At 41.2% G+C, this 23,985-nt stretch overlaps 2 protein-coding genes across 2 annotated transcripts; one reads left to right on the top strand and one right to left on the bottom strand.

The window, feature by feature from the left end:
- Positions 1 to 1,871: 1,871 nt before the first annotated feature.
- Positions 1,872 to 21,696, bottom strand: LOC307032936 (uncharacterized protein). The gene is made up of 5 exons (XM_079671211.1): positions 21,638 to 21,696; positions 14,446 to 15,077; positions 9,705 to 9,759; positions 9,212 to 9,268; positions 1,872 to 3,360 (listed from the first exon to the last, which is right to left on the bottom strand). The coding sequence occupies exons 1-5, from the start codon at positions 21,668 to 21,670 to the stop codon at positions 2,641 to 2,643; spliced, it is 1,497 nt and encodes a 498-aa protein (XP_079527337.1). The 5' UTR covers positions 21,671 to 21,696; the 3' UTR covers positions 1,872 to 2,640.
- On the top strand, positions 18,638 to 21,537 carry LOC307033848 (zinc finger BED domain-containing protein 4-like). Its single transcript, XM_079672486.1, has 5 exons — positions 18,638 to 18,899; positions 19,208 to 19,334; positions 19,545 to 19,681; positions 19,765 to 20,830; positions 20,928 to 21,537. The coding sequence occupies exons 1-5, from the start codon at positions 18,795 to 18,797 to the stop codon at positions 21,164 to 21,166; spliced, it is 1,674 nt and encodes a 557-aa protein (XP_079528612.1). The 5' UTR covers positions 18,638 to 18,794; the 3' UTR covers positions 21,167 to 21,537.
- Positions 21,697 to 23,985: the final 2,289 nt, after the last annotated feature.

Genomic DNA, 23,985 nt, shown 5'->3' with positions numbered 1-23,985 from the left:
TGGAACACACAGGAGACAACCATTTCACTGCAGACTGTACGTGGGGAAATTACATACATTATTTGAGATATATTTCAAACTCAGACTTAATTTTATGGACATTTCGGCCAGAGGTGCAGAGCTATTTGTTTAAGCACCGGATTGGCAAAACAGGAGAGTGTGTAAACCAGTCTGCTTTGATCTATGAATTAATGTCTGTGACTCTCAGAGAACCAGCTTCCCGCAGCTGTTTTAAAGGGAAACAAACACTCAGAACACACATACACACAGAGCCAGTGGCGGACTGGCCATCGGGAAGTTCAGGACGAATCCCAATGGGCCAGAACCGAAGTGGGCCGGTCGGGCCACTTGGTCCACCGTTTTTCCCCCATGTCCCTTTAGGGGCTCCGTAAAAAACAAAACAAATCTAAATAGAATTTAAAAAACATTCTTTAGCTTTTCATTTTTGTTTCTTTGCAGCCTGGTTTTCTGATTTGAAGGTTTTATTCATTTGTGTATTTCTTTGTGTGTGTGTGTGTGTGTGTGTGTGTGTGTGTGTGTGTGTGTGTGTGTGTGTGTGTGTGTGTGTGTGTGTGTGTGTGTGTGTGTGTGTGTGTGTGTGTGTGTGTGTGTGTGTGTGTGTGTGTGTGTGTGTGTGTGTGTGTGTGTGTGTGTGTGTGTGTGTGTGTGTGTGTGTGTGTGTGTGTGTGTGTGTGTGTGTGTGTGTGCAGCTCGTGTCTCCCTCTCCAGCCCCGAGCTCCTCTCTGAGCTCAGAGAGTCTAAGTCTCGCAGTCTGAGGCGAGTCGGGCATCGAACCGGACTGACGACCGTGTTCTGTGGCCGGGGGTCTCAGGTGAACATACATAATATAAACATACATTCATCCTCATATATACTCTCTCTCCAATTCAACCCATCATTTATTATTCAGTATTGGTTCTCAGCGTGACGACTTTTACTTTTTTATTTAATTACATTTTTTCTTGAAATATAAAAACCTTTTTTTTTACTTTTTCTCACAAAAACTGCAAAAAATATTGAAGGCTTCACTTTGTCATCACGTTTATTCTCATAATAATAGTTGTTGATTTAATAACATTAAATATAATTATTTGGTTATTCTTTCCTCCAGGCCTCTGGCCCCGCCCCCTCCACACAATCAGCCAATCAGAAGGTGAGGATGCATCAGGTTAGTTGACTGTGATCCGTAAATCCTCAGAGATCAGAGAAACGTTTTTAAACCGTTAGCTAGACTCGATTTCTTTAAAAACACATGACCTTATTTCTCTCCAACTGAACCCACATTTTATTATTAATGTTATTTCTTTTTGCTCAGCATGACGACTTTTACTCTTTAATTATATACTTTAATACTTTAGTAGCTCGTATCTCACGTTTCACGACTTTTACTTTTTAATTATTCTCTATTTTTCTTGTGTCTAGCTCGTATTTAACGTGTCGTTTGTTCTCATAATAGTTGTTGTTTTAATAATAATAATAAATAAAATGATTTGGTTATTCTTTCCTCCAGGATTCCTCTGGCTCCACCCCCTACACGCAATCAGCCAATCAGAAGGCTTCCCGCTGAATTCAAGCAGCGCGATTGGTTCGTTTGAATCGAGAAAAAATAAATCATAAGAATGGGAAGAAATAAGAACCAGAGACATTTATGGACTCCAATAATGAACCTTTCATGTATAAAAGTAATCATTCATTATTTTTGTATTCATATTTTTAATTGGTTTAAAAGCCTGTTCTCTTTGATGGTTTGGTGTACGTTTTTATATTCATTTGTTGTTATTACTATTGTTTATTATTTCCATTATGGGGCGTCCCACAGGGTTTGGTTTTTGGACCCTTTCAGTTCATATTTAATATTTGGGAAAGGTCATTGAAGCTAAAGTTGACCTCTATGCTGACGTTTAGAAACACAAGTTAAATATACCATTTATTTCTTATTTTACCTTAAAGTTCAATAAGGGAAAGTTCTCTTAATTGTAAAGGAACTTTTTAAAGCACATTATCATACTAACTGTGAAAAGTAGTGACATTTCTTTTAACTTAAAAATCGTTGACGTTAATCATCTTTGGTGGTTTTTAGAGTTTTTGGGGATTATTATTATTAATGGTATTAGTTATGATATTACAAACTGCCCCTTTAGTGGGTTTACTGGTCTTTTAGAGGTGGGAATTTGAGACTTTCATAATCAGGTCTCACTTCTAACTTTTCAGGGTTTAATGAAGGATAGTTTCACTGTGAAGGAGCTGTGATCAGTGCGTGAACCAAATGACTAAAAGCGTATCCAGAGACACAGAACAAGCTTTTGGACAAGTTTCCTTTTTTATTATCAAATGAAACAAAACATGTCGGATAATTTTTCCTACTCGTGGGAAAACTTGCAAAGGTTCAATTGAAAATACAAAAATAAAACTAAACATAAAGTATACATTTGAAAAAGAAGATTTTTCAGTGAAAAGTACACACAGGTGGTAAATATAATGTTGAAAGAGTAAAACAAATAGTATGTATTTATGTATTTAGCACAAAAAGAGTACACAATGGAAAATAACAACTCAGCTCTCAGGTTAGCTTGGCTCTGAAACATACTCAACATGATGGAGTGTGAACGCTCTGGTGGACTACCATGAGGACATTTGTTCTCACTCGTCACATTTATCCTGTTTCTCTCCAAAGTGAGTGCGTTCATGTTTCTTAAGGTTCCTGGATGTTGTTAAATATTTCCCACACTGGTCACAGCCGTATGGTTTATCTCCAGTGTGAGTGAGACGGTGAGATATTAGGCCACTAAGCCCAGAAAAAAGCTTCTCACATTGGTCACAGCTGTAGGGTTTCACTCCAGTGTGAATGCGTTTATGTGTTTTAAGGGTACCTGATGATCTGAACAATTTCCCACATGTTTCACACCAGTACGGTTTCTCTCCAGTGTGAGTGAGACGGTGAGATGTCAGGTTACTTCGCCCAGAAAAAAGCTTCTCACATTGGTCACAGCTGTAGGGTTTCTCTCCAGTGTGAGTGCGTTCATGTTTTCTAAGGTTAAATGCTGAGCTGAACAATTTCCCACACGTTTCACACGAGTAGGGTTTCTCTCCAGTGTGAGTGCGCTGGTGGGCATTTAGAGCACTTTTAACAGCAAATGTTTTCCCACACAGGTCACAGCTGTATGGTTTCTCTTCAGTATGGATGCGTTGGTGGACTCTAAGTGTATCACTCCGAGAAAACGTTGTACCACACAGGTCACAGCTGAACGGTTTCTCTCCAGTATGAACTCTCTGATGAATCTTTAACTTTCCAGATCTCTTGAATGATTTGTCACACAGGTCACAGCTGTGAAGTTTGAGTCCCTCTGCTTCTCTCTGGTTCTAAAGCAACAGACATACAGAGAGAGAGAGAGAGACATTCATTAAGTACATTTTTTTACAATCTTTTGCAACATGTCTTCTTGAACAAAAACAATTGAGCTATAATTTTCAACTAATCGTTTTCAACAAGTGTTGTTAGAAATCACAAGTCTCCAGGGGTCCAAGACCCTCTCTTTGGTGACATTCACGATCATCAACTTAACAGTACAAAGACTTTCATTACAACTCCCGCTGATTTAAGTCGAAATAAGAGCAAGGGAAGCAGTTTTGCAACCACAGTGGCTATAGTGTCAGACAGCCATGCAGAGAAACCCAAAGAAGACAATTGTCCTGTTAAAAGCTACATTTCCTCCACTAACAATGACACCTCATGTACCTTTTGTACCAGCATGCATTCTTTAGCTGAATGCCGTACAACACTTTCAATATCTCATGAAGCTAAAATTGAGTTTTTGAAAGAGAAGGGTCTATGCTTTGGCTGCATGAAGGTGGGGCACTTGAGCAGGAACTGTAACAGGAGAATGACTTGTCAAATCTGTCATGCTAAACATCCAACTATTCTGCACATTAAAAGATCTTCAAAGCCTGAAACTGAGAACTTTAAACATCATAACGGCCCGTCCAGACCACAACTTCAAAAAACGCTTGGAGCTGGGCATGTCTGAAGCTTGGGGATTTTATTCGAGCACCACGACCAACAACCAATCACATGAATGTCCCGCCCCCGGCATAAAAAGCAAAAAAAACCGGGGATTTTATGTGAGCAATATATATATATATAAACTCCCCAAACAGGCGAACACCTACCAGTTTTCACCCACCGTCTCTGCCACCTCCCTCCATGGGAGGTGTTCTGGTTCTGGTCGTAAAGAACCGGGTGATTTGCTACCGTAATTTCTCGTTCGGAATATGAGGAAATTAACTGCGGTCTGGCTCTCCCAGCTTGCACGCGGTTTGATCGCTTGAACTGTCAGATTTGCATAAACGGGATTTGATTGGCTGACGCTGGCTACTCCGGCGTCTCCGGCTGAGATGGCGGAGACGGTCGGCTCTGCTACCCACAATTCAGTTCGGCGAAAAGCGAGGCAACGTGACGTCACCCCATTCAAAGTGAATGGGCAGACGCGTTGGAAACCGTTTTTGAAGCTGTCGAAGCGGTAGTGTGGACGGGCCGTAAGGCAGAGCAGAAGAGTGGAGGAGCAAGGCCTGAAGAGACATCCATCAGCAGTGCTCTTGTTTCAGTAGGAGAAGGTGAAGGAATCGGGGCTGGTAAAGACAGCATACTTGCCATAGTGCCAGTGAAGGTGAAACTCTGCCATGGAAATAAAAGTATACTGACCTATGCATTCCTGGACCCTGGTAGTGACGACACATTTTGCACAGAGGGGCTCATGAGGCAGCTTGGTGCTAGAGGACGGAGAACTGAAGTCCTTCTTCAAATGATGGCAACAGAGAAAACAGTCCGGAGTTTCGAGGTAACAGGTCTAGAAGTGGGCAATGTGGAAGATGGCACATAGGGATTTTGTTCTGAGTGTAAACCTTGGGCAAGTTCATATATACGCCATCTTCCATATTGCCCACTTCTAGACCCGTTACCTCAAAACTTACCAGAAGAAACATTCTTACCCAGGCGGACCTCAAGAAATGGCCTTATCTGCAGGAAATCCAAATAAGAGAATTAGATGCTGACGTGGTACTTCTTATTGGAGTAAATACTCCAAAGGCTATGGAACCATGGAGAGTTATAAATAGCCAAGGAAATGGCCCCTATGCAGTGAAAACGCTGTTAGGATGGGTCGTTAATGGTCCACCTAATGCTTCAACGGATCCGGATGATGGAACCCCCATGGCAGTAGTGAACAGGACCTCGATTGTTCACCTTGAGAAGCTTAGTGGAGGACAATATATGAATGACTTTCCAGAAAACAAGTATGAAGAGGAAAGACAAATGTCAGCTGATGACCGAAAGCTCCTGCAGAGGAGAGAAAAGAGGAAAGATTGCTCCACTGATCTTGGAGCAAAGCAGGATAGAGGAAAGAGACTGACAGATCAGATGCTTCTGCTCAAAAGGCCTACAGCTCATGCACTAAGACCTTCAGTAGAGGACACGGAACATTCTGAAAAGGCCATTATTTGCCACGAGCAGAGACAGCATTTCAAAGAGGATTTTGCCTTGCTGGAAAAAGCCAAACAGTGCAATAGAGGAAGCTCCCTACACAAGCTGGACCCTATCATTGATGCTGGGATTCTGAGAGTTGGAGGAAGAACTTCAAAGATGGCTACGCCAACTGAGGTCAAACGTCCAATGATTCTACTTAAACATTCTCATATTTCCAAGTGGATACTAAGCCACATACATCATCAAGTCGGTCACTCAGGTCACATGCTCTCCAAACTCCTTCAATGTTACTGGCTATCAGCTGCTAACTCTTCAGCCAGGAGGCAGGTGCAATACCTTGCTGACCTGTTTTGGAAGTGCTGGACCAGGGAATACCTTCCTTTGATGCAAGAACGGCCTAACTGGAATACTATCAAAAGAAACTTCACCCCCGGAGACCTGGTCGTCATCGATGATGAGAACGCACCGAGGAACATTTGGCTCCTGGGACGCGTAGTTAAGACCCTTCCTGGTTCAAAAGAACTTGTTAGGAGTGTCCCGGTTAAAACCAAGACTAGTACCATTGAAAGACCCATAACTAAGTGTGTCTGCTTCTGGAGGCAACAGACTGAGCCTACTGAGCCTTAGCCTTTCAGTCACGTGCACCTCTGACTGTTAGACCAAAGGACTAGACTCTTGGTCTCCTACTCCCCCATCAAAGGCTGCCTTTTGAACGCAGATCATTACATACAATTAGTACTAGACCTACACACTCAGTACTGGTCTTACATGGACCTGAAAGTATACAATATACTGTGGACTTAAGTATACAAATATGCTACAGATGGACGTTAGGTTTTGTTAAAATGACTGTTGATGTATTATTATTGGTAATTGCTATGTAATAAGCAATTAGGGGCTGGAATTTTAGAGCCATCTTCCTTTTGTTTTTATTGTCTGAATGTTAGGCTTGATAATAATATAAAGTAGATTGAACTCTTAATTAAATCAGGTGTTTTTGTGAGTCACACTATGGTTTAAAATGTATTAATTTAAGGCTCACTTATTATTTGTTATGTGTGCGTCAGTATCACGTGCATGGCTATATGCCTATATATGGTAGGTTGATAGGACACAGCTGATGGAGATGAGACGGGGAAACGGAAAAGTCTTTTGACCGTGTTCTTTTGGAAACTTTTATTTAGTATTATTATATATAAACAGTATTATTATATATAATAGTACAAATGAATGTGTTCATTACTTTAATGCTCGCGGAGTTTCTTTTGATATTTACATTATTTTTCAATTTAAATATTTAGTATTTCCTGTATTCCTTATTATATTTCCTAATTGTTACTTCTTTATAACACTTAAAGTTTCCACATTTTTAATTGATACTTCCAAATGATTTGTTATAAATTATTCATATATTTCCGAAGTTATCATTACCTTATTCGCGTTTCATTTAAACATTCACATTAGTTAGTGAGTTTCTAAGTGAATCAGAATCAGGTTTATCTCCAGGTCGTTGACTCGAGGAATCTGACTTGGTGTCGAGGTGCAAACATAAAAGTAGAACAAGAATAGTGACAGTGTGTTTTCTGTAATTATTTCAGTGATTATATTTTCTAATTGCAGGAAAACTAATACTGTATTTCAGAGTTTTAATAAAACGCTGCAGCCCTAATCTGTACATCAGCTGTGCTCTGTGTATTTAACGTGAAAGAGCAACACAATCCAACATTACATTCCAGCCATTTCAGGACATTAGTCTCAAAGTCCATCGTCTCCAGAACCGTTTCAACGTGTAATCTTTGTTCTACGTTAAAGTCTGCGGAGTCTGTGTGGGGTCATAAGAGGTTTCTCAATACTCTAATTTCCCCTCCTCGACTCCTTTCCTCAAGCCTTAGTCCCGCCCACAGGAGATGCGAGCGGAGGAGAGAGGAGGGGAGCCGAGGAGAGAGGAGGGGAAGCAGCAGGCGGTTAGAGAAATGAGAACTCCTCTCCTCTGAGCGGTCATTTTAAAGAGACGTCCATTAATGATGACAGGAGGCACAGCAGCCCTCTGTCTGATGGACAGATGTGTTCATGACCCCACACACACACACACACACACACACACACACACACACACACACACACACACACACACACACACACACACACACACACACACACACACACACACACACACACACACACACACACACACACACACACACACACACACACACACACACACACACACACACACACACACACACACACCCCTCCAGAGAGCCTCTCCTCTCCTCTCTCCTCGGTTAGAGCTCCTCCAGAGAGCCTCCTCGATGCTCTCTCCTCGGTTAGAGCTCCTCCAGAGAGCCTCCTCTCTCCTCTCTCCTCGGTTAGAGCTCCTCCAGAGAGCCTCCTCTCTCCTCTCTCTTCTCTCCTCTCTCCTCGGTTGGAGCTCCTCCAGAGAGCCTCCTCTCTCCTCTCTCCTCGGTTATAGCTCCTCCAGAGAGCCTCCTCGATGCTCCATCCTCGGTCCTCGAAGTGCATTTAGAGAAATGAGATGTCCTTCAACATTGCGCGCTGAAATTCATTTCCGGGTCACTACCGGAGGACCGAGGAGTCGAGGAGTCGAGGAGGGGGATTAGAGTATTGAGAAACCCCTATAGTGTTTTTGAGCTCGGGCTGCATCTCACTTCGGTTATTTCTCATGTCCTCGCTCCTCGGTCTCAGTATCACCGGAAGTTGATTTGTCTGCGCCATCTTTAGTAGTGTCCCATGGCGCTTATTTCTGCCTGAGGATCCAGGATCGAGGAGTGATAACGGAGGAGGGTCATTCTACAGAAAAGGTGGAATCTGGGTGATACAAATCTGCTGAAATATATTCCTTCTAAACACATCTAAAACCTGTTAAAGCAATAACTAACTCTTAACTTGATGAATCCACAACAAGTAGAGCTTAAATTATTTTTATTATTTTTATACATTATACAAAGCTTATTTTGTATAGGAACGTCACTGGTGTTACGTGTTACCAGGAAGAAGAGTAACACCAGTGACGGTAACACCAGTGACAATTTGGAGAAAACACTACCATTTTAACAAAATGGCTGCCATGTGTCAGACCAAATGTGGCTTCAGTCAATATCAAAATCATTTAACTCAACACAATACATTTTCCCATTCAAATGTTCACCCCTAGGGCTATGCAATGAGTAACACTAATGACAGACTTGAAAGACGCACGTAATATTTGAAGATAAAATGACACCTTTAACAAACAAAGTAAGAAGTATCTGACTGTCCTTATGTCTTTGTCCACTACACTGTCTCAAATGATCTCTTGTTACAGGAGGCACTTCAGAGACAGTACATTATTTGAAAAATAAAAGTGTTTTGTGTAGCAGTAACACCAATGACGTAATTTTGGGTGACTGACATTTATTGGATATTATTAATAATAATTGCAGTGTTATATTTAATGCTTGTAATGTTATGTACATATAAATTAGATTTTTTTTATTTATTTTTTAAATGTGTAATTCAAACTATAGGCTCCAGTTCCATGTATGATCAAATTGACAAGGCAGTTCCTTGAACTTGGCATTTTAAATAAATTGCAATTTATGTATAAAACCATTTTTTATTTAATACCATTGCAAAGACAATCTCTATTTATTCAACATATATAATGAATGTGAGTATTAGGTCAACGTCATGTATTTTGGTGTCTGCAAAAGTAAGTGACAGTACTTCCACCTTTTCTGTACAACGACCCAGGAGCGATAATCGAGGAACTAGCAGACCATCCTCCGGTGAAATCCTCCGGTGAAATCCTCAGACACTCGCCCCCCCCCCCCCCCCCCTTACTGTGTATCGCTCACTGATTGGACGATGCAGCGCATGCACTGATCTGGCTGCTGTCAGACGATCAGCTGTGCGGCTTCATCACAAACGGACGTCGCTTCACGTGACGCTCCAGAGGACAGGACGACCCATTTGTGATTTGCGTGAAAACGGCTAGGTGAATCTCTTACAAAAGTCATAGCAACCCCATCCCAGTCATTCCGCAAGCTTTGGTGTGTTTTCTGCGTGTTTTGTGCGTTTCGTGTCAACGCGGCAGGACGAGGAAGAGAGTAAGATGAGACAAGTGTGTCGAACACTATACTGTGTGTGGCTTCGACAGTCACACAGATTAAATACTCAACAGTGGAATTAATACTGGACTTCTTATAAAATAGTTATTTCTGACCTGAGATCCGCGAGCCCTCCGCTGATCCTCCATCTTGTTGTTTCTTTTTCTTCTTCTATGGGTTTATTGGCGGTTGGCAACCAACAAATAGGCGCATTACCGCCACCTACTGGACTGGAGTGTGAAGCAGTAGATTGGCAGGGAAAAAAAGAGAGAGAGAGATAGAGAGAGGGGGGAGTCTCTTTCTGCAGGGGGGGGGAGATACTCAAGTAGAAGTACACACATCCTGTACTCAAGTAGAAGTACACACATCCTTTACTCAAGTAGAAGTACAGATACTGGTGTTTAAAAATACTCTGGTGAAAGTAGAAGTACTGACTAAACTTCTTTCCTCAAGTCAAAGTAAAGAACTTTGAAATTTACTTCAGTAAAAAGTACCCATAACTAGCAGCTGTTTTAAAGAGTACCTGACCTCCCTTTATATTAATAGAACAATAATGTCATTGTTAGCTAATTAATATTTCCATGCTGAACAACGGCAACATGACAACGTTTTCATTGGTCCCTCTTCTTTAGAGAAGACCAGGAAATGATGGATACACGGATCGTTTTCAAATCAATAGGCACGCAATGACTCTAAATAATAATGATCACGCCACCAAACACACATTCAGACTAAAGGAACCAGCCTGTTTGGAAAATGAGAGAAGTAGAAAGTACAGGTATTTGTGTTCAACATGTAAGAAGTAGAAAGTACAGGTATTTGAGTTCAACATGTGAGAAGTAGAAAGTACAGGTATTTGTGTTCAACATGTAAGAAGTAGAAAGTACAGGTATTTGTGTTCAAAATGTAAGAAGTAGAAAGTACAGGTATTTGTGTTCAACATGTAAGAAGTAGAAAGTACAGGTATTTGTGTTCAACATGTAAGAAGTAGAAAGTACAGGTATTTGGGTTCAACATGTAAGAAGTAGAAAGTTCAGGTATTTGAGTTCAACATGTAAGAAGTAGAAAGTACAGGTATTTGTGTTCAACATGTAAGAAGTAGAAAGTACAGGTATTTATGTTCAACATGTAAGAAGTAGAAAGTACAGGTATTTGGGTTCAACATATAAGAAGTAGAAAGTACAGGTATTTGGGTTCAACATGTAAGAAGTAGAAAGTACAGGTATTTGTGTTCAACATGTAAGAAGTAGAAAGTACAGGTATTTGTGTTCAACATGTAAGAAGTAGAAAGTACAGGTATTTGTGTTCAACATGTAAGAAGTAGAAAGTACAGGTATTTGAGTTCAACATGTAAGAAGTAGAAAGTACAGGTATTTGTGTTCAAAGTGTAAGAAGTAGAAAGTACAGGTATTTGTGTTCAACATGTGAGAAGTAGAAAGTACAGGTATTTGTGTTAAACATGTAAGAAGTAGAAAGTACAGGTATTTGTGTTCAACATGTGAGAAGTAGAAAGTACAGGTATTTGTGTTCAACATGTAAGAAGTAGAAAGTACAGGTATTTGTGTTCAACATGTGAGAAGTAGAAAGTACAGGTATTTGTGTTCAACATGTAAGAAGTAGAAAGTACAGGTATTTGTGTTCAACATGTGAGAAGTAGAAAGTACAGGTATTTGTGTTCAACATGTAAGAAGTAGAAAGTACAGGTATTTGAGTTCAACATGTAAGAAGTAGAAAGTACAGGTATTTGAGTTCAACATGTAAGAAGTAGAAAGTACAGGTATTTGTGTTCAACATGTAAGAAGTAGAAAGTACAGGTATTTGTGTTCAACATGTGAAAAGTAGAAAGTACAGGTATTTGTGTTCAACATGTAAGAAGTAGAAAGTACAGGTATTTGAGTTCAACATGTACGAAGTAGAAAGTACAGGTATTTGTGTTCAAAGTGTAAGAAGTTGAAAGTACAGGTATTTGTGTTCAACATGTGAGAAGTAGAAAGTACAGGTATTTGTGTTAAACATGTAAGAAGTAGAAAGTACAGGTATTTGTGTTCAACATGTGAGAAGTAGAAAGTACAGGTATTTGTGTTAAACATGTAAGAAGTAGAAAGTACAGGTATTTGTGTTCAACATGTGAGAAGTAGAAAGTACAGGTATTTGTGTTCAACATGTAAGAAGTAGAAAGTACAGGTATTTGTGTTCAACATGTGAGAAGTAGAAAGTACAGGTATTTGAGTTCAACATGTAAGAAGTAGAAAGTACAGGTATTTGTGTTCAACATGTGAGAAGTAGAAAGTACAGGTATTTGTGTTCAACATGTGAGAAGTAGAAAGTACAGGTATTTGTGTTCAACATGTAAGAAGTAGAAAGTACAGGTATTTGTGTTCAACATGTGAGAAGTAGAAAGTACAGGTATTTGAGTTCAACATGTAAGAAGTAGAAAGTACAGGTATTTGTGTTCAACATGTGAGAAGTAGAAAGTACAGGTATTTGTGTTCAACATGTAAGAAGTAGAAAGTACAGGTATTTGAGTTCAACATGTAAGAAGTAGAAAGTACAGGTATTTGTGTTCAACATGTGAGAAGTAGAAAGTACAGGCCAGTTTATTTATTGTATTCTCTGTGTGAGTAAAGAAGACTGTGAGATTTGAAAAACTCAAAAAAGAGAGTAAGTGAGTCTCAAGTTCAGAAATAGTTATTACAAATATATCCTCATTATATTTTCCTACTGTGTGTAATCTTCACTGATTCATCTCTATTGTACATGTGTTTCACCTTATAGAGCATCATATCTGTTGTACTTTGTTTTAATACCAGCTACCATGTGACAACCTGGCTCTTGGGCTGAAACAAAAAGAGTCGAGACGAGGGGTATGAAAATATAACAATCATTTAATAGTTGATCCAAAAACAGAGCGGCACGGCTCACACGGGGGGGTGAGCGAGAGGAAGCAGAGAGCCCCCTCCATTCTGAGGAAAAGGGCTGCCAAATGATTCTCAAGCTGCCATGTCAAGTCCTCGATATTATCTACCACCAAATCATCTTCTTCAACATCTGTTGTGTCTTGAATGTCCCTTTCATTTTCAGTCTGGACAACTGCAGTTTCAGTTTGATCACATTTTTCTGTATTCATCAAAATTCCTGGCTTGAACTGCAACTGGCTCTGCCCCTGTCTGCCATCATGGTTCCTGCTTTTGTGGGAATTAAATGTCGTATAGACCCTGGTTTCAAAATGACAATCCTGGTAGGGGCATTGAACATTTTGGCACATTCGGTTATGTGTACTCAAATGTGAAAACAAATATTTTTCTGCACATGGTTCTTTAATCTCTCTCTCTCTCTCTCTCTCTCTCTTTCTCTCTCTCTCTCTCAGTGACAAGAGTAGATTTGAGCCGAGACTGGACGAAAGTTTGTCTCAAAACTCAGTGTGTTTAAAGAGACTATCCACAAGCAGAGATTTGAGATCCAGAAGCGCATTTTTGGTTGAGAAATACAAAATGGACTCACAAATACCTGATGGAAAGTTGTACATGTTAAAGAAATATGTTTTGCGTATTTGCAGATCCGTTTTACATTTGCACATTTATTTGTGAGTTTGCAAATCTTTTAAATGCATTTGTTGAAGGTGTTTTATATTTACAAATCACATATTTACACACAAATGATGAGACATATCTAAGCCCATAGTTATTTATAATTTGTTAGCATGTTTTTAATAAGCATTTAACATTTCAATTCATTTCAGAGAAGCTCTTATGGCATGGTGGTTTTAGTTAACGTTAGCTACCTTTGCCATTAGCTAACATTAAGATTAGCCTGCCAGGAGTTTTAGCCATATTGACCTTATAAACAGTAAAGTTACCTGCCAACATTTAATTTCGTGTAAGTACGGCTGACAATGCAAATACTCAGTGAAGCTGAATAACTTACCAAGACGTACTTCCAGAGAAATGTCTTCCAAAGATTCCAGTCAGCAGCTCTGCCTGTAGTGCTCTACTGCTCCCTTGGCTTCACTCCATGAACTTGGAGTTACAAGTACAGTTTGGTCGAATCGAGTAAATTACTCACATTGAATGAGTAAAATCATAAGGTTAGTGAGAAATAAGTAAAGTTACGAAGTTGGTTTAAGAAGGCTAGTCTTCTTCTTCTCTGGAGTCAACAACCCCCCCTTGTCTTTCAGGGTTTAATGAAGGGTAGTTTAACTGTGAAGGAGCTGTGATCAGTGTGTGGACCAAATTACTAAAAGCATATTCAGAGACATAGAACAAGTTTCCTTTTTTATTAGGAAATGGAAAAAAACATGTCAGATAATTTTTTCTATTCGGGGGAAAACTTGCAAAGGTTCAATTGAAAATACAAAAGTACAAAAAAAAGTATATACACATTTACGGAAAAAAAAGATATTTCAGTGAAAAATACACAAAGGTGGTAAATATAATGTTGAAAGAACAAAAAAAAAAAAGAGTATGTATTTATCACAAAAGAGTACACAATGGTATATGTAGCACTAAAATATGTTTTAAATTTTTTAAGTTTTACATTTAATTAATCAAACAAGGCTTATTTTGAGCTAACTTGCAAACATGGCCAGCTCAGAAAATTAAAAACATTTGTTGAAACCAGAGTTCAGTTTGTTCCGCTTATAATCAATCAGATCCATAGATTCCAGAGAAGTGGAAACTTTAAAGGCCTTTTTCTCAAAACGATGACAGCCATTATATAAATGTGACATATTTCACTTAATATTTGGAGTATAATAACAATCCAGATATCATTCAAAAGCTAGGAATCTCCTCTTTCCAACTGTGTATTGAACTCAAAATGTGTCTTCGGGTCAATGTGACTGATTCAATGTGTTCTCACTCGTCACATTTATACTGTTTATCTCCAGTGTGAGTGCATTCATGTCTCCTAACGTTACCTGATGATGCAAACAATTCCCCACACGTTTCACACCAATAGGGTTTCTCTCTAGTGTGAATGCGTTCATGTCTCCTAAGGGTACTTGATGATTTGAACAATTTCCCACATGTTTCACACCAGTACGGTTTCTCTTCAGTGTGACTGACACGGTGAGATGCTAGGCTACATAGTCCAGAAAAAAGCTTCTCACATTGGTCACAGCTGTATGGTTTCTCTCCAGTGTGAGTGCGTTCATGTTTTTTTAAGTTACTCAATGATCTGAACCATTTCCCACACGCTTCACATGAGTAGGGTTTCTCTCCAGTGTGGATGCGCTGGTGGGCTTGAAGAGCATATTTAACGGCAAATGTTTTTCCACATTGGTCACAGCTGTACGGTTTCTCTCCAGTATGGATGCGTTGGTGGACTTTTAACTGACTACCAGTAGAAGACGTTTTCCCACACAGGTCACAGCTGTACGGTTTCTCTCCAGTATGAACTCTGTGATGAATCTTTAATTGTCCAGAGGTTTTGAAGGATTTGTCACACAGGTCACAATTTTGAAGTTTGAGTCCATCTGTTCCTCTCTGGTTCTAAAGCAACAGACATACAGAGAGAGAGAGACATTCATTAAGCACATTTTTTTACAATCTTTTGCAACATGTCTTCTTGAATAAAAAACAAAAGTAATTGAGCTGTCATTTTCAACTAATCGTTCTCAACAAATGTTATTAAATAACTGTTAAAGAATCACTCAAATGCAGCAGTAAAGGTAAAAAACTAGTGGTGCACGATAATTATCGGCCCGATATTAGGAATTATGACGTCATCCCGATAAACCCGATAAAAGCATTAATAGCCCCGATAATATACAATATATGTTTTGGGTAAAAAAAAGAACGAAATACTGCGGTGTGGGTGGATTGGGATGAGGGGCGCTTGTTTGTCACTCGGCTCCTCCCGTTTTGCCAGTACTGTGGTATTAGTGGTTTAGGAAGAGGGGAGTTTTTCACAAATCCAGCGCTCCCTAACTCATGCCTGGCTGTGACGTAAATGGTGTGCGGCCGTGAAGCCAGGACAGTAAACAAACATGTCGTCGGTAGTATGGGACTATTTCAAAGTTTCAGAGTTAGATAGTTCGCTTGCTATTTGTATTAACAAATGCAATGCAGAAGTTCCACGAGGAGGGAAAAAGGCAACGAGCTATAATACTTCCAACCTGATTAGTCACCTGAAACATCGCCATCGCTACGATGGTGTGTTAAAAGCGTACGAAGACGCCTGCGCTGCTAAACTAGTGGCGAATCCAAAGCAAGCTGCAAAGGCACCGGGGCTTTTACCTATCCACGAGGCTTTTGAAAAAGGCAAGAAGTTTGCCAGAGACGACCCCAGGGCTAAAACGAGGAAAAAACTACAGCTACATTTAATATATATATATATTATATTATTATCGGTTATTGGTATCGGTATCGGTCTTGAGAAGCAGGAAGTTATCAGTATCGGTTTCAAAAAAACAATATCGTGCATCCCTATAAAAAACTATTTTAAACATACTGAAAGAACCAGCATCAAAAGTCCTAATTCTGCATAACATCGTATTATTATGTATAATAGTATAAATGAATGGGGACAGGAGGTTGGTCCTGATGGGGGGGGGACAGGAGCTCAATGAGGACGGGGTGATGGGGTCACAGATTTGGGTCGGGGTGAGTAGACGGGCAGTGGAGTTCTTGATGAATTGAAGTTTGTTGATGATTTCTGAAGGTGAGCCATAGAGGAGGCAGTAGTCCAGACGGGAGGTGATGGAGGCGTGGGAGGAGGGTTTCTGCAGCAGTGGGGAGAGGGATGGACGTAGATGGGCGATGCTTCTGAGGTGGAAGAAGGCTGTCTTATACCTCATTCACACCAACGCAACTCCGGTTCAAGCTCCGTACTAGAGCTTTTCAGGTTCAGAACCGGTTCTTCGGTTTAGCTCCGGCTCTTTTCACACTGCCCAGAGTCCGACTGGTGCTGCTGGTGTTGAGTAGAGTCAACTGTGAATGACTGGGAGGTGGTGTCCAGGGGGCTGAGGAGTTTGATTATTGTGGAGAAGAGCGTTTGTGGATTAACTGAGAGTAGGTGGAGCGGGCAGGGGAGAGGGCAGCTTTGTATTGCTGTAGGTTTGAGAATGAATCGTGAGACCTGGGCTGCAGTGGAATAGTCCAAAAATCAGCTCCTATCGTCTACTCCTCTCCTCTGAGTGAAAGGTCACGGGGTTAAGGGATAGTGGATAGGAGAATTCAAAAGGACTTTGGAGAAGAGACTGCGTTCTTCAGAGAATCCGACTGCACTTTCAATATCCGACGTGTTTATGATGCGCCAGCGGACATCATGCGTCTGCTGCTGTGGGGAAACTATGGAAACTACAGTTTTCTATACAACGGACTACAACATGGATGTTTAATAAGAACGAGGGACTCATCTAGAGACTCTGCACCGTGCTCTGATGCTGTTGCTTTATGAACAACAGAGAAACATATTCTTCATGACCAAAGTTGGAATTGAAATAAAAAAGGAAAGTGAAACTTCTGCTCGTCACCCTCTCCCTCCGGTCCACATTAATACAAATGATCCCAATACTATGATTGTATGAAAAAAGATCTTAAAATCAATCCAAATGTATTTATTATAAACGTTAACTTCCGGGTCATTTCACTCCATTAGGAAGGTTCCTGAGAGAAACTGACTATTCGACTGCAGCCCTGTTTTATTGCGGAGTCTTTCAAGTTGTGGTGAACCAGGGAGCTGAGCGGGTGAAGGAAACTGTTTTGGTTTTTATGGGTGCGAGCTGGTCGAGGCAGGAGGACAGAAGGTGGTTGTAGTAGTCAGTGAAATCAGAGAGGTTGTGGAGGTCCACAAAGGGAGTGATGGGTGTTTGTGAAGAGAGGGAGGATGAGAACAAGGCTTTGTTTACGGAAGTTGTAATCGATATTTCCAAATTATTTGTTATAAATTATTCATATATTTCCGCAGTTATCATTACCTTATTCACGTTTCATTTAAACATTCACATTATTTAGTGAGTTTCTAAGTGAATCAGAATCAGGTTTATCTCCAGGTCGTTGATACGTAACAGGAATCTGACTTGGTGTCGAGGTGCAAACATAAAAGTAGAACAAAAATAGTTAGTGTGTTTTCTGTAATTATTTCAGCGATTATATTTTCTAATTGCAGGAAAACTAATACTGTATTTCAGAGTTTCAATAACACGCTGCAGCCCTCATCTGTACATCAGCTGTGCTCTGTGTATTTAAGGTGTAAGAGCAACACAATCAGGGCCGGCCCGTAGCACTGACTAGATGTTCGCCTAGGGCGCCAGATCTGGGGAGGCGCTGCACTGGTAGTTCTGAGAGGGAACAAAACATTTTTGACCGTTGGCGCTCATCCTAATTTTCGGCCTTGATGTAACAACATTCATAATTAAGTAAATGTAACACCCTTTTCACCCCGGTTACACGTTTCATTTGCCCTGTACGATGGGCGTAAGTGATGAAAAATTATGTAAACACATATTTCCAAGGCACTCCTTTATAATTATTGGGATAAACAGGTTTGAAATCATTTCAATGTATACTATAGACTTACATACTTAAAACTGGAGAGATTAAAAAATATGTTTCTTGTGAGTGTTTCCCCGGGAAATAAACACAATACACACACTCGCGAGCTTCCCCCAGACCAGTAATACAAACGAAAATGTGTCTTCAGCAAATTGTCTAGAGCCGGCCCTGAATACAATTCAACATCAAATTCCAGCCGTTTCGAAGTAATTTGTCTAATAAAGTCCATAGTCTCTCTCGACAAGCGTTTCAACTTGTAATCTTTGTTCTACGTTAAAGTCAGCGGAGTATGTCTGGGCTCTGTTCAAATGGATTTCCCTTTCATTCCTGTGGGGCAAATGATCGGAGTTTTCTGTGATTTGCGGGAAAACGGCTAGGCGAATATCTTATAAAAGTCATAGCAACCCAATCCCAGTCATTCCGCAAGCTTTGGTGTCTTTCCTGTGTTTCGTGTCAACGCGGTCGGACGAGTAGCGTGACAACATGTGCGGCGGAAGAAGGAGAATAAGATGAGATAAGTGTGTCAAACACTAGACTGTAGTGATGGGACGAGCAACACTGGTGCGTCAGCACTGTGCCGAGAGCCCAAGAGTGAAACCCCGTATTGGTGCGTGTATTGCTTTAAGAACTAATCACGTGACCGATACAGGAAGTGTATCGGTTGAATTTGTTGCGCCAAAGTGTGTTTATAAGGTATCAAACTGCATCAACATGTCGTGGGTTTGTTGGATGGAGTTTTGCTGTTGCGTTATAATGGATCGTTCAAGGAAGTTTTCCCCAGTGTGGAATAATTTTGATCTTCTGACGCTAAACAAGGTAAATCTTTTTCTCCTTTGAGCACTGTTTACTGTTAGTTTTTCCATTATATACCATATGTTTTTTGGGTGGCGCATTGCATTCACTTTGTCGTCACAACGTCACCTGTGATACATATGATAGTCAGTGAAATAGCCTTACAGTTGCTTTATTCATATTATCTTGTTATTACGAGATCCTGATAGATACCCTATGTCATTGTCATTTTTCTTTGACAAGTGAATGCAGTGCGCCACCTTAGTTTTTACTCTGTTCTGGTAAGTGGTTTGAATAGTTTTCTGATAAATTAAATGTTTATGTCATTGTAGGTGAAGTGTCGGCTCTGTTCTACGGAGCTATCTTACATCAATAAGAGCACTTCATCAATGCTGAGGCATTATAGAGCTCGGCATGGTGGCGATGAAGAATCAGCAGATACCCGTGAGAATACCCCAGGTATGTTGACATGTTCTCCTTATTCACTTTACAGCCCTGGTGGTCTAGTGGGTAAGATTCAGAGCTCACTCCCCAGTGACCTCGGTTCAATTCCCGATCAGGGAAGTTTTCCTCTATTGCATTTCTCTGCTAGATTAACATTGTTTGTAAAAAAAAAAAAATACAGACCTTAAATAAGCTTTTAACGAAATATTTCCTTTTGGCTTGCAGTTCCTAAGCAAGCAGTGGATGAGGCAGTGGTCAACATGATCATCAAAGACTGTCAGCCACTCAGCTTGGTTGAAAATGAGGGATTCAGGGAGCTCTTGAAGCTCATCATACTCTTGTATGTTCTACCAAGCAGGAAGGTATGTTTAAGAAAGGTTATTATTATGTTTTTGTACTATATAACTATATTTTGGTATAAGAATATTTGTATGGTTATTTTCAGACCATCAAGGATTTGGTGAGCCAGAGGTATGAGAAGGAAAAGGAGAAAACAAAAAAGGACCTCCAGAGCGCCGTTGCTGTTAGTTTAACAGCTGATATGTGGACATCCATGAATATGGAGGCATATCTAGCGGTTACTTGCCACTATGTGGACAAAGAAAGCCATGAACTCCATACGTCAGTCTTGGGAGTGCAGCATTTTCCTGAAAAACACACTGCTGAAAACATGGCCACAGTTAAAAAGAGCCTCATGGAGGAGTGGGGCATAGCTGCAAAGGTCAGGTGTCTTGTCACTGATGCAGCAGCAAACATGATTTTATGGGCTCGGATGCTGCAAATACGCCATACCATTTGTATAGCCCATACCATGAATTTAATGGTGAGGAAATCATGTGATCAGGTCGAAACACTTACAGAAATACGCAACAAAACACGACAAATAGTGACGTACTTTCGATCGAGCACTACTGCCAAAGAGAAGCTCACTCAAATGCAGCAGCAGCTGGGAACACCGGTCCATAAATTAATCAATGAGGTGCCAACAAGATGGAACAGCACCTACCACATGTTTGAAAGAATGGCTGAGCAGAAGGAGGCAGTCTGGGTGTCACTGGCCTCATTAAAAAGGGACATCACTCCACTGACTACGGAAGACTGTGAAACCATTGAAGAGATGCTCAGGGTGCTTGCTCCTTTTGACCAAGCAACAACTGAACTGTCTGAGGAAAAAAGAGTCTCTGGGTCAAAGGTTATTCCCATGCTGAAAATGGTCCACGTTGAGCTTCACCGTCAAGCGTCAACGGTGAGAAAAACAGCTGCTAAACAGCTTGCAGAAAATCTGAGAAAGCGGCTAACAGAATGCATCTCTAGCATGGAATCACTCAGTGTGATGACACTGGCAACACTTTTGGATCCTAGGTTCAAAACAATTGGATTCGTCAGCTCACTGAAGGCAACTGAAGCTGTCAAAAGACTGAAGTTGGAGTGTGCTGACCAAATGAGGAGCCAAGAGCCTGACCCAGCAGAAGAAGGGCCTAGCTCTTCACATGGATCAGAACCCAGTTCAGGTATGAAAACACATTTCTTTCTGTTTATTTGTATATTTCTGTGGCACTTTGTCATGTGATAATATACTTGTGATTATTATTATTATATTTTTTTTAGGGCACAATCTCTGGGAAACATTTGACATGGAGGTTGAGGAGAACAAGAGGATCTCTAATGCCACAGCTGATTCGATACTAGAAGTCCAACGCTACCTGGCAGAAAGCAACTTACCCAGTAAACAAGACCCATTGCAATATTGGAAGAGCAACAAAAGAGCGTATCCACACCTTCATGAACTTGCACTGAAATGTCTCTGCTCACCATGTTCATCTGTGCCGTGTGAGAGTATTTTCTAAGGCGGGGGAACTGGTATCAAAGAGGAGAAATCGCCTTGGAGCAAAGACACTACAAAAGCTGTTGCTCCTCAATAAAAATGCATAAACAAATCACTTCTTTTCTCAAGTATTTTATTTCATATGATTGAACAGTTAAGTTAACAAAATTGTGTACATAAGTCACAAATTGTAACTCTGAATTGTAACTCAAATTTGCTAAATTTTACATACCAACTCAGTTTAGCATTTACATAAACAAGGAATTTCTTTACCTGCAATGATTTTCTAACAACTGCAGGGGGCACTATTGGGTGACCGGCGCAGTATCAATACAGTGCCGACACAGTTTGTATAGTGTGTCAATACACTCCTTGAGGTATCATTATCCCATCACTACTAGACTGTGTGTGGCTTCGACAGTCACACAGATTAAAATACTCAACAGTGGAATTAATACTGGACTTCGGTTCTTATAAAAGATTTGTTTCTCACTTGAGATCCGCGAGCCCTCCGCTGATCCTCCATCTTGTTTCTGTTACTTCCTTCTTCTTCTTCTTCTTCTTCTTCTATGGGTTTATTGGCGGTTGGCCACCAACGAATGGGTGCATTACCGCCACCTATTGGACTGGAGTGTGGAGCAGTAGATTGGCAGGACAAATCTAAATACAATGGGGGGGGGGGGGGGGTCTCTCTCTCTGCAGGGGGCGAGGGGTGGGGGGGGGGCACTGGGGACAAAGTGCATTCAGACTGGGAGCTACTTTACTCAAGTAGAAGTACTGATACTCGTGTTTAAAAATACTCTGGTAAAAGTAGAAGTACTGACTAAACCTCTTTACTCAAGTAAAAGTAAAGAAGTATGGGCTTTGAAATATACTGAAGTAAAAAGTATCTCGTGAGCATGAGAAACTCTCAAATGAGAGACTCAGCAGCTCTGAGCAATAGAATGAAGCTGCAGCCTCGCAGACCGCAGTTTCTGGCCCGCAGTTAATGGACCCTTCTTCTCTGTTTTAATGGCGGATCGCAAACAGCTTTTAGTTGCATACCGCCACCTACTGTACATGAGTGTGTATCACCATGTCATTCCATCTCTAATGAACAAAATAACGAAAACTAAAATAAGAAACCACAAAATAAATAAAACAAAACAAAACAATCATCCATCATTTATTCTAACCTACTTTTACATTATTTTACCTATCCCAGTTTCTCTCAGAAAGGTAAACAGTGCATTTCTGGTAGCTCTCACTCCTTCTCCTTCTGTTCCCGGAATACCAGCCACACTCCCTCTCTGCCTCTATCACTTCATCCTTTAGTTTTTCTCTTTTCAGCTTTATAGGTGACACAATTGAATAAATGTTCCACATGTTATTTACCTCCACAGCTCCTACACTTGTCACTGTCTCTTTCCGCCATGACATACAACGAACCATTCAAAGCTGTGTGATCCAGTCTGAGTCTAGCTATCATGGTTTCCTCCCTTCTGTTTCTTTCTTTATAAATATTAACTGTGATTGTCTTTTGAACTTTGTGATACTCTTTTCCTTTCTGGTCTTTCTCCCAGCTCTTCTGCCAGATCTCCATCCCTTTCTCCTTAACGACTGCTTTTCCTTCTCCTTCTCCAAGTTCAGCTGCTAAAGTTATTTCCTTTTGTAGTGCACTCGTTCCCTTTCACCCCCTCACTCGTTCCCTTCCCCCCCCTCATGCACACTCGTTCCCTTTCACCCCCTTATGCACACTCGTTCCCTTCCCCCCCCCTCATGCACACTCGTTCCCTTTCAGCCCCTCATGCACACTCGTTCCCTTTCCCTCCTCGTGCACACTCGTTCCCTTTCACCCCCTCATGCGCGTTCGTTCCCTTTCACCCCCTCATGCGCACTCGTTCACTTTCCCCCCTCATGCACACTTGTTCCCTTTCCCCCCTCATGCACACTCGTTCCCTTTCCCCCCCTCATGCGCACTCGTTCCCTTTCACCCCCCTCATGCACGTTCGTTCCCTTTCACCCCCTCATGCACACTCGTTCACTTTCGCCCCTCATGCACACTCGTTCCCTTTCCCCTCCTCATGCACACTCGTTCCCTTCCCCCCCTCATGCACACTCGTTCCCTTTCACCCCCTCATGCACACTCGTTCCCTTTCACCCCCTCATGCACACTCGTTCCCTTTCACCCCCTCATGCGCACTCGTTCCCTTGCCCCCCCTCACGCCCACTCGTTTCCTTTCACCCCCTCATGCACACTCGTTCCCTTTCACCCCCTCATACACACTCGTTCCCTTTCACCCCCTCATGCACACTCGTTCCCTTTCCCCCCTCATGCACACTCGTTCCCTTTCCCCCCTTCATGCACACTCGTTCCCTTTGCCCCCCTCATGCGCACTCGTTCCCTTTCACCCCCTCATGCGCGTTCGTTCCCTTTCACCCCCTCATGCACAATCGTTCACTTTCCCCCCTCATGCACACTCGTTCCCTTTCCCCCCTCATGCAGGCACCCAGCAGAACTGCAGATCTATGCCTCCTCTGTGAAGTCTTGACAGGCTGTGGTTCAGTTCTATGAGAATGTCTTCTCTGCCAGTTGTTGTTGACTGTATGCTTTTTAATATGGATAATGAATCTGTGCATATCACCACCCTCTCTGCTCTGACCTCTCCAACCCACTGTAGTCCTATTATTACTGCCAGCATTTCTGCTGAGTGCACTGATAGTTGATCAGACGCTCTTCGATCGATCGATATTTAAAATTCTGGGATGTATATACCAAATCCAACACTCTCTTCCTTGTTCTTAGAACAATCTGTGTATATTTTGAGGTAATTGTGATAATTACTCCTGAGGTAGAAACTT

Source organism: Notothenia rossii (genome assembly GCF_949606895.1).
Source record: "Notothenia rossii genome assembly, chromosome: 3".
NCBI classification, from domain to species: domain Eukaryota; kingdom Metazoa; phylum Chordata; class Actinopteri; order Perciformes; family Nototheniidae; genus Notothenia; species Notothenia rossii.
Note: the sequence above shows the minus strand (reverse complement) of the source record. Positions and strands in the feature narration are given on the sequence as shown.

Coding starts and splice junctions, on each gene's coding strand:
- LOC307033848 (XM_079672486.1), top strand. CDS start 18,795: ATGTCGTGGGTTTGTTGGATGGAGTTTTGCTGTTGCGTTATAATGGAT. Junction 19,335..19,544: donor TACCCGTGAGAATACCCCAG/GTATGTTGACAT, acceptor TTTGGCTTGCAG/TTCCTAAGCAAGCAGTGGAT. Junction 20,831..20,927: donor TGGATCAGAACCCAGTTCAG/GTATGAAAACAC, acceptor TATTTTTTTTAG/GGCACAATCTCTGGGAAACA.
- LOC307032936 (XM_079671211.1), bottom strand. CDS start 21,670: ATGGAGGATCAGCGGAGGGCTCGCGGATCTCAA. Junction 9,760..14,445: donor AAACAGTATAAATGTGACGA/GTGAGAACACAT, acceptor ATAAACCCATAG/AAGAAGAAAAAGAAACAACA. Junction 9,269..9,704: donor GGAGGGCTCGCGGATCTCAG/GTCAGAAATAAC, acceptor CGGAGGATTTCA/CCGGAGGATGGTCTGCTAGT.